General features: G+C 37.0%; 1 protein-coding gene across 1 annotated transcript in view; it reads left to right on the plus strand.

Moving 5' to 3' along the window:
- Window positions 1-9,348, plus strand: part of GLS2 (glutaminase 2) — a 30,960-nt gene extending 21,612 nt beyond the window's left edge. Inside the window, exons 9-15 of the mRNA XM_072398696.1 lie at window positions 524-716; window positions 2,142-2,273; window positions 3,358-3,450; window positions 4,111-4,172; window positions 6,385-6,461; window positions 6,560-6,623; window positions 6,957-9,348. Coding sequence (XP_072254797.1) covers window positions 524-716; window positions 2,142-2,273; window positions 3,358-3,450; window positions 4,111-4,172; window positions 6,385-6,461; window positions 6,560-6,623; window positions 6,957-7,113 — 778 coding nt within the window. The 3' untranslated portion in view covers window positions 7,114-9,348. The remainder of the gene's footprint in view (window positions 1-523; window positions 717-2,141; window positions 2,274-3,357; window positions 3,451-4,110; window positions 4,173-6,384; window positions 6,462-6,559; window positions 6,624-6,956) is intronic.
- Window positions 9,349-11,305: the final 1,957 nt, after the last annotated feature.

An 11,305-nucleotide genomic window follows, 5' to 3' on the forward strand; every position in this document is an offset into this window, starting at 1 on the left:
AAATAAAAAAACAGTGTAATTATTTTTTTCTAAGTTATTTCAACTTTATCTCAAATGGTTTCATTTCCTGCTTCTGGTTTATTACAACCAAGAGGACAATAATAATTTTAAATGTTATTATGTGTGCAATACCTCTGTGAAGTGAATTAAGGTACAGAAGGCTGCATAATTTTATGATTTATAATAAAAATATTAAACAGTATTTATATAGCGCCAACATATTAAGCAGTGCTGTACAAATAGGGGTTGCAAATGACAGTAACACAGGAGGAGGAGAGGATCCTGCCCAGAAGAGCTTACAATCTAAGAGGTCGGGGAATTATATTTCAATAATACATGTGTGCAGTAGTTTCAGCTGCAATCTGCAAGAGTCACAGTCAAAGCTGCGGTGATAAGAGAGGCTGGAATTTTAGCAGGAGAGGTCAGCAATGGAAGACTCAATGGTCTATCAGTACAAATTCCTTAAGAAAATATTTTGGCGTTGTGTAGAATAATGTCCCACGCTTGTGTTCTCTTATGTCTATGTTCTTTCTTTTCAGCTCTGCTCCATTGAGGTGACTTGTGAGTCAGGCAGTGTGATAGCTGCCACTTTGGCTAATGGAGGTATCTGCCCCATCACAGGCGAGCGGGTCCTAAGTTCAGAAGCAGTGAGGAACACCCTGAGTCTCATGCATTCGTGTGGCATGTATGATTTCTCTGGACAGTTTGCATTTAACGTGAGTTTGCTTCAACATATATATACATTTTTACGTTAAGTTTGCCTACTTCTTTTGCAGTGGAAAAACAGCTCAATATTATCTGACACCATTGAGTCTGAGCTCATGTGCTTCACACACTGGAGTGAAAATGCATCTTTACTACAGGGCTTCAGTTATAGTTTATATTACAGATTCATTTACTAGTAGAAGTATCAGTACTCATAGTTTTAGTAGTATGTTGGCCTTATTAGATACAATTATTAAAAGAGTTCATCTCTAGTTCATCTAGCAAACTATTTTTTGCTAGACTCACAGCCTCCATATAGTATTTATCTGACCCCCATTTCATATATTGTATTCATGTTTAAACAGGAAGTCCAAAACATTTATTTTGTTATCATGAAGTCTACACTCCTGGCAATAAGCAGTGTACAATGCACAAACTCATTTGTATCTGGTGCCATCTTCTGGACAGTTTAGGAATATGCTGCTCAGTTCTTGAGGTTTAATTGCAATGAATCTTTTCCTGAAAAAAGGTCTCACAAAGTAATAGTTTGTTGGACTGCTATAAGCTTTAAGTATGACATGTATTTGCCGTAATATCGTTTTGAAAAGCCTATGCAATGTCACAACATTTATTTCTGTCCAAAAGTTCCATTAATTTTACTCTAAGATCTTGTATTGATGATGAAAGTGTTAGACAGCTGCCTATAGTTTTCCAACACTTCCAAAGATTCTCAGTGGGGTTGGTGTCTGGTATTTGTAGTGGCGAATGATAAAAATTATGTCTTTCTGAACTGCGCTTTTATAATTTGAGCCCAGTGAATCCTGCCATTGTCATCTTGGAATATGACCATGCTATCCGGGGAAAAATATCAATTGATGGAAAAACCTAATTATTTCGTAAATTCAGATAGTTAGCTGACTTCATTCTTGGGGACATTGGGGCTGATTTGTTAAGGAGACTATTATAGAAGAATCTGGGTGATTCTGCAGACCTGGAATGGATCATAGTCTTCTTCAGTCTTTTACAGACAACTTTATTAAATCAGACCCATTATGTGCTGAACCAAGACCTGGCCAACTGAAGCAACCCTAGATCATAAAACGGCCCCACAGCCTTTTTTTTCAGGTAGCATATATATCTGACCAAGCTCCTTGCCTGGCGAACTGTAACTGATTCTGTAATTTTATTGTGCATTTTCACCATCACTATTCTACCAAGGGAGTTACTGGGCCAGAACAAGAATGTGCATATAATGTGTCCAGGCATCTAATGATCACATTGACAGATCAGTGACTCTTAGCTGGTGAAAAAAAAGGCAAAAAGTCACAGCCTATGGTCTCATGAAATGTATAATGTATACAAATATTTAGAAGTAGATATACATTATATATATATTCTGTGTATTTAAACATTTCCTTTTGTTGATGAAATTTCAGGTGGGATTGCCTGCCAAGTCTGGAGTGTCAGGAGCCATCTTGTTGGTGGTCCCCAATATAATGGGGGTTTTCTGTTGGTCACCTCCTCTGGACAGGGTTGGAAACAGTGTGCGAGGAATTCACTTCTGCCAAGTAAGTGTTGTTCATTGCAGTGTGATCAGCATTCAGATCTTATATCAGTAATTATATTAAATCATAAAATAAAGTGAGAGAATAGGGTTTTTTAAAATAACATACTGCATGCAGTGCTGCTGTGGACCTGCTTACTGTAAGCCATGCATCATAAATCTGGGAATGACTGTTGAAAACTGCACATCAGCTTTAAAGATGAGGTTTAATTGGCTATTATGTTGCATTTCCTGGTTCTGGCTTTCCAATCAACATGCTAATGATATTTTTAGAGAAAGATTATTTGATTTTATTACATACCTTGTTTTTGACCCAGTAATGACATTCTGTCTGTGCCTTTTTGTGCACTGCAGGCAGATCATCAAGTCTAGGGAGAAGGACTGGCTGGGGCATTCAACAATCCCAAACTGCATTTATTCTTTATTTGAATAATGGACATGACTAAATAAATTGCAACCAATATATTTGGGTGGATATTATTTTGGGTGGTTGTGAAATATTATGCATTTTCCTTTTCAACCAGCAGGTGTAGCTCTAGGTTCCTTTTTCATATGTTTTCCCCTTTTAATTTACCTCCTGCTTGAAAAACTCAATCTAAAAGTTTAACTTGCAATTGGAGAAAGTTATTGACTAAAAAAAGAATTTAATTGACCTAAACAAATATATCTTACCTTAAAGGTCAAAAATGCTTTGGAAGCATTGTACTCACTTGTACATGTTTTTTCAGTACAGCATCTACAAGTTGAAACTCACTGAAAACCTGGTGTAAATGCTTCATTAGCCAAACATTAATTTTAGAATTTTAGGATTGCACCCTTTGCTTGCCATATGTAAATCAACAACAACATTTTCGAACAATTAGATTGACCTGTTCAATTTACATGCAACCATTCATGAAGAATCAATCAATACTATTACATCACACCTCAGTCACTGTTTGGATGAAGAGGAGAAAAGTGCAGTGATAAACGCCGGGTAGATAGAATTCAGAATTATAATCATTTAGATAGAATCGATCAATGAGAAAGTGGACTTAACGCTAAGCTTTCTGTCAATCATGTACAATATCATTATTTGCTTTCTGCAGGAGCTGGTTTCTGTGTTCAATTTCCACAATTATGACAATTTACGGCACTGTGCGAGAAAACTTGATCCACGCAAGGAGAGAAGTGAAGTTCAGGTATTATAATATTTATGTGTGAACAGGAATAGCTGGAATGGCTTTCAGTGATGAAATATACAAATTGAATTATATACTGTCTTTGTATATCCAATGTATGAAAAAAAAACTTTCAAATGAGCACAGATTAAAGTGTTTCTCCAAGCAAGTCTTTGATAGAGTGAGGGAGAGACAGACAATTTGTTTTTTATCTCCATCACTAAGCAAAAACAAAAACTTGGAGTTGTCTCCAGAATAAAAGGCAAGGGGAAATCCTAGGGACACATGTTCTGGGGGCATCTGGTCCTCTAATTACCTGTTGTGTGTCTGGGAATGAGAGGGATAATTTACCCAATGCCACACAAACAGCAAATATTAATCTGGTAGGGGGTTTAAACCTAACAAAGCTTTTGTTTCACATACATTTTAATTGTGATGGGTCATAGACATCAATAAATTGTCACAATCCCACAACCCACGAGCTTCTGTCTTCGATGGTCTTTCCATAAACATGAATTGTGTTTTGCAGAATGGAGAAGTGTAAGGAAAAGTAATGTACCTATGTTGAGTTGAAGATTAGAATAAGAACAGGTTCAGGTTGAAACAGATAACACTATTTTGTGTTTTTTTTTTTTTAAAATTTGCACATGAAGTATTAATCTTAAATTCTTCTTTCTATAGCACAAAACAGTGGTGAATCTTCTTTTTGCTGCCTATAGTGGTGATGTCTCTGCTTTGAGGAGGTGAGAGATGTATACAAAATAGCATGTCTAACCTAAAACACATACTGACGTTGACACCTACCTGGATTGTCCTGCATGTCGGACAGAATAGGTCACTAGACCAATCATTGCAAGATATTACTACTAGATTGTAAGCTCTTCGGGGCAGGGTCCTCTCCTACTGTAGCACTGTCTATATTAGTCTGTCATTTGCAATCCCTATTTAATGTACAGCGCTGCGTAATATGTTGGCGCTATATAAATCCTGTTTAATATTAATATTTATCTGTAAATACCTTTGTGTAGACATCCTAAACCCAAAAGACTGCTGCTGGGGTTGCCCTATTGAATGTGTTGTAAAAAGCCCCAACAGACTCATGTAAATTAAGTGATACTCTAAACCCATAAACATATCATAGTGGGACTTTTCAGACATTTTTAGGACAGTCAACAATTTCAATTACGTTATCATAAAAAATATTTACAGGTTGACATTCAAAAATCTGGCCATCAATAATCCGGGTCCTTCAGATTCCGGTATAGATTTCGGAGGGCATTTTCAAATGTAGACTGTTTTCTGGAGGCGCTGTTTATGTTCTGATGGCGCTGTACTCCAGAATCAGTTGTTGGGTCTTGCTTGCACTGCTTTCCTGTTCATTCCTTCTCATTTATTTGCTGCTGTATAGCCCCATTATGGATTTAGCATCCATTTAAAGGACTGTACAGGTAGTCATTTTCTGTTAAATATATACAACATATATACCCGTAAAAAATCCTGAATTTTCGAAAATCCGGCACTCCTCAGGTCCAGAGGTTGCTGGATTTTTGAATGTCAGCCTGTATTTGTAACCATTAAATTCATAAAATGTACATCAATATGACACTTACTCAGTCTATCTTCTTTGGTAGTGTTCCACGCGTTTTGCAGAACTGTGTCCTCTTCTTCAGGAACTTAAAGACCTATTACAAAAAATATCATAATCCATCAATATCTGCTAAAAATTTACAACAACATTTACAATTATTTACAAATAGTAAATGTAACTTACAACATACTCTACAGTAGGCTTTCTCAACCTCTTACCCCTGGGAAACCCTTGAAATAATTTTCAGGTCTTGGGGAAGCAATTTTTACTAAAACCAATTTTTTGAAGGGTCATTGGGGAAAAAAAGAATAACTGCTCTACAGCATTTCTCCTCCCTCCTAGTCTAAAAGCTATGTAAAAGCCTGGAGGCTACCTGGGCTAAAGCTAATCTTGTGGGGGAAGTCAATTACCTAACAGTAGGTAGGTACCATGTTTTTGGGATGTTGAAAGAAACCAAAGTGCCCAAAGGATGTCCAGGATAAGATTTGAACCTGGAATAGTTATTTGCATGGAATTGGTATATTCTCCCTGGGTTTATGTTTTTACTTCTACATCATGGTAATTATTCTGGTAGTTAATAGGCTTCCCTAATACTGTTTGACATGACTATGGACTCTGAACAAAAGTGATATGTTGTTGTTATTTAATTACATAAATACTAATAAAAGTTTGCTGACAGACACATGACCCTTGATTGAAGGAACCATACCAGTTATCCAGCTATCCTGTACAGTTAGCTACAGGGTGTCACCATTTATAAGACAACACATTTAAGAACAGCTCACAATAATACCCTGTCAAACTTTTTCCATAAATTGGAATCATCAATCTAATATAACACATTTTCTGAGTCCACTAGACGATGTGCCAGAGTGTTGCATCATTTTTTATTATTCCCACCACTATTGCTCCAGTGGCAATGTATTTGTAATTTATGAATGTAAATGTTGGATATCATTGTAAAGCTTTATTATAAATTCCTCTCAAAGAATATAAATAAACTGAAAATGTGTGAAATTTGTGTAAATCACCCGCAAGGTCAAAAATAATTCCTGTCCCCTACCTGGCGGCTGAAAATAAAGAAGCAGCAGGATCTCTACATCAATATGATATGCTTCCTAATTAGTTACAACTATTGCCGTGTATGTAAGAATACTGCAGAGACTGCTTTTTCCACACAGAGAACAGTGGTCTGTATCAGCACTTCAGGACTTCATACTGGGACTGGGGATGGATTACACACATGGAATTAGTAGGAAAACAAAGTGGTTTGATACACCAACAATTTATTTACCTACTTTTAGCATAAAACTTGCTATGCAAACATCATGTAAGAATCAGACAGTAACTGCAAATGTTTTATCCAGGTTTGCATTGTCTGCAATGGACATGGAGCAAAAAGATTATGACTCCCGGACAGCACTACATGTAGCAGCTGCGGAAGGTAAGTAACACATTGTGGAAAAGTCAGGTATAGACTCTAAATACTGAAAAAATGTTTAGGTTTCTTTATATTTTATAAATTGTTTTTCACTTTCTCAGGACACTTAGAGGTGGTTAAGTTCCTCATAGAAGGCTGCAGAGTTAACCCTTTTGTGGAAGACAGGTAAGTTATGTAAAGATTGTATGTACTTTTCTTAATGAGGTTTTCTAGGGAACAGATGAACTCTTCTCTTTCACTCCTGGAAGGATCTGTTCAGTAATTTTATTGTCAGAATCAGATTGAAGTCTTCATCTGATCTCAATCAGGTTTGGGCAGGACGTGTACCTAAATTTTATTAAATAGATTTAATTAATTGTACAATATACAATACCATGTTCAAAACAGTGGAAAGAATTTGTAAAATGTTCACAACAAATGTTTGAGAATGAAAGATTGTAAGAGGAACTATACCGTATATTCAGAAATATTTGACATAACTACCGCTATTATCCCTAGGTGGGGTAACACACCTTTACAAGAAGCCATCAGGTTTGAGCAGCATGATATTGTGAACGTGTTGATGGAATATCAAGAGAGCTATGCAAGGAGACAGAAGAGTACAGAGAGGGACGAGAGACAGATGTCACTGGAAAATCTGGAGAGTATGGTGTAGCGCATCCCATCACAGGCTCCCTTAACATCATGTCAGCCCTGCACAAATTGAAGCAAGACATTCATACCATTTACCTCTTTGCTAAAGGGAAAAAAATAATGTGCATTGTTTTGCTCTGTTGTGTTGATGTATCTTGCAGACCTACAACATATAAATTACTGTGTAGCATGGGAAAACTTAGTCCTTGCAGTCTGCAAATAGTGCCACACATGAAATGCACTGGACACCAGACATGGTTTAACATGATTGTAATTATAAATAATAGAAAATATATACCAGCTGAGAAATGTTGTGTTTAGCAGTATAGATATAGACCAAGCCATTGGTGCCTGAGCAGGATGTCTTGAACGTTATTGTGGTGATAAAATGGTTGTCTTCTATAACTAGCATCTGGTCTAGTCAGTATACCTCTACTGATAATTTTAGGGTTGGCTATGTGTTGGCTTCACCCCATATAGAAGGCATTTACTTGTAAGGATTGGTCTAAATTTGCAGAAGAGTCCCATCCTTCCATGTTTTATATGCAGCCAAAGAGGGGCTAGCTAGAAATATCTGGTCCCCATATATTGGAATCCCTGAACCTCGACCAAAAAAAAAGAAAAATGCTTTGGTGCCAGTAGGTTCCCCTGTCTCTTTCTAAAGCTTTAGTGTCAGTGAGATGTGACTATTCATTTGATCATTTGACTCTCCATCTCCCACTTTGCTTACAGCTCTTGTGAAATTTTGTGTGCATCCTTGATTTTTTGTTGTCTGCTTAGCAACTGCCAATGGAGATCCCTTTGTTCCCTCCACCGTGTCTATGCCAGAAATGCAGTATGAATGATCAGCAGGGGTGGTACCAATATACAGAAAATAGTCTGCAATTCACCCAGCCTTCAAGATATGTGCTGACAATACAACTAAGAATACAACCTGATGGACTTGTTATGATCCCTACGCCACTGTAGCCACACTTTATTAGCATTATTGTAATCCCTGCTTAAGTGTAATTTAGGTTATAGGGAACAAAAGCCTGTACATGTTACTACAGTTAAGGGGTTTCCATTTTTTTTTTGGGAAATTCCTTTAGAAAAATGATTGAATGGAGACTTCCTAGTTACATAAAACAACCATCTTAGTTGGAATGTGTTCAAATGTTTTGTTCTAATATATTGAGCTGGGATGTGACATATGAATCCTTGGGTGGTTCTCTTGCTGTGTTGAAAGCAGACTGCCATTACTTGCACATTTAATGCACAAGAATACCATTTTCATGTTACAGTTTGGAATCAATATTAATATTTGTTTTCTTTAGTCTCTGTAATGATGAAATATTTTTCATATATTTCATATAAATATATTTTCATATATTTCAGCTGCAGTAGACAGATTCCACAATTCTTGCATTCATAAGAGATTGCAGTGCTCAGTTATCCTAACCACAGTCTGACATACAAGTGATTGTATGTTTTCAGAAGGTAAAGACTGGATTCAGCCCCTCTGTACTGCAAAATAAAAGTATTATTCAGGGATATTTTAATCCAAGAACACATTGTAATATATTTTACCCAGTATATAGAGGTATCGTGATTGCTTTTGTTTTTTGCATTTTCAGCTGCTACAGAAAATTTTCTGTACAGCTGCAGTGTCCTTGTCATTTATTGTGAGCTGATCTAAAAACACAATCCCATTTGTGGAGTGGTCATGGCTACCCAGAAACAGAAGATGTTCCTTACTAGAAGGAAATAAGGAAAAAGGCCTGTAAAAAGAAAACTAATACAGCCAATCACCCGGTCCAAGGAGATTCTGCTATGTATTATTGTTGTGCTTAGAAAGGCTTTAACTTAGTATAGGCACATGTCCTAACATCAAAATAAGCAAATGCACTATGGTGACTTGTAAAACAGGATGTGAAGCACTGCTAAGGTATATTGCATAAATAAACACATATGGTATGTACATAACCTAACGCATAGCCCGAGTTATATCTTTTATATAAGATTACAGATTATTTTTTGCATATCCCATCTTTGAAAAGTTAGGAGTTCAATGCTGGGAATTTTCTTTCTTGAAAGCACTTTTTGAATAAAAAAGAATGTTAGTTTGAATTGCACAGAACCTTAGCAGTTCCGCTGTTGCCTTACACTGGAAAACTGTTATGAGATTGTTGGATGTTGTGATTTTATAAAATGTTTAAAACTTGCCTCTCTGCTAACATTGTACTTTCATTAAACATGGGGAAAAAGCTGTACGAAATTTTGTAGCAGTTATTGTGATGCTATTATGTATTAAATACAAAAACTAATACGCAATATAATGTCTCCTGGTTGTTGGGGGGTAAGTACCCAGACCATATACTGGGTTGCATATTGTGTATATCATTAATGGTCTTACCATAATAGTTTCATTTCTGAACCAAATATGGTTTAGAATGGCTCAGCAAAAAAAACTTCATATTAAAAAAACTACTAGATTTCACAAAACACTGTATTTAAAAAAATTCCACCAATTGCAGTAATGACATGTGATATGTCTGTTGATTTGCTTTTTAATACAAATACTTTAGTTTTTCTATAAGATAAAGGATGTTTTGCCTTGCTTAAGCAGGGGAAAACAATAGGTTAACGTTAAAGTTGAAATTCTAGGCTTATAGTAAAGCCATGAATGCAGCTCTGTAATTTAAAACATTTTTAAATATCTTTGACTTGTGGTGTAGAGTCCAGACAGGCAGAAAGAAACTAAACTGTTGTACTGTAGTGCAAGAAACAAATAGAATGGAGAAAAGGGCACAGTGGCAAAGAGTTCATAAGTCTGCTACTTTTGTTCACTGTCCAGTCACATGGTAGGAAAAAGTAGAACTGCAACAGGTAAAGATCGGACCCCCTGCCTTGCCTGTCAGGACTTCACTGTGTGCCAAAGCTGCGCAAATTTCAGGAATGTAAAGACAAATCCTTTGGCAAGGAAATCAGCTTCCTTAAATTTGTTTTGCTGTTGCCAGGAGATCAGCTTCATTTTTTTTTCGCCCATCCAGCTTATACAGTACCTACCTTGCCTTGTTCTGTCCATTAAAAGAAATGCCATACATACTATATATTACTAAAGTCATAATATACACAGCGTTATGGACTCTACCTGCGACCTGTGTCTCTGTACCTGAATGTAATTGAATTTGCTTTATCTCCAGGCACTGAAAAAGTAGTAACAGAGCAAATATGAGTTAAGGAAACCTGTTGTTTGGCTTTAAAATACATCAAGCTGGTAAGTTGCTTTTTTGACTTCAATGAACTGGGTCACTGACACAACAAGCATGTGTCAATTGCAGTCAGAATCCCTGAACTGCGGGATTACAGTAGGTCAAGGAAAAGTAGCAGAGCTGTCAGGTAACTAGCAAGTGTTATGTGTATGTGAAATAGAACAATAACCGTCTATGCAAAAAGGTGCATTCCTAAACTGTTATAATTGTACATGCATAGTTACCCCAGTTTTTATTTATTTATTTACTGTTTCTAAAGTTTGCTACTTGGAGATTTTTTTTGTTAAATACAAGCTGTATTTGTCTATTGACAGCATATTAACCCCCAATAGCAGTTAGCATTACTCCACCATAAAGAATATTTGTTTCTGTTGTTCACCCTGGAAGAGGGACAAACTTAACACCAGCAGTCACCAACCGGTGGTCTGGCCCGCAGAGGAGTCAGAAGGCCCCCACTTGGGGGATTGAACCAGTCGGAGCCACAATGTCTCCTGAAGACTTCGCAGGCCCAGATCTGCGATGAGAGAGTGGACAGGTTCTGGCATACTGACGTCACGCAGGGGCGACACGCTTTGAGCGACACACTGCATGCGCAGTCCGAAGCCCCGTGAGTTTAGTGGTCTGTAGGTCCAAAAAGGTTGGTGACCACCGCTTTACACATATCTTGGCAATATGTTCACAAACCAGGCAGAAACAAATATGAGATATTGTTTCACTACATATTCAACCTATTTAACCCCCCTAGCAGTACTCCCGAGTCTGACTCTGGGTGGATTGTACATGCAAAAAGCGGTAATCCCGAGTCAGACTCGGGGTACTACGGGGTTTCCCGGTGACGTCGGCGCGGCCGGGACAAAATAGCTGTATTGAGTCCAAATACAAAGAAATATTCATATAATATATATATAATTATATTATATACAGTTAGGTCCATAAATATTTGGACAGAGACAACTTTTT

Source organism: Pyxicephalus adspersus, chromosome 1 (assembly GCF_032062135.1).
Source record: "Pyxicephalus adspersus chromosome 1, UCB_Pads_2.0, whole genome shotgun sequence".
Lineage (NCBI taxonomy): Eukaryota > Metazoa > Chordata > Amphibia > Anura > Pyxicephalidae > Pyxicephalus > Pyxicephalus adspersus.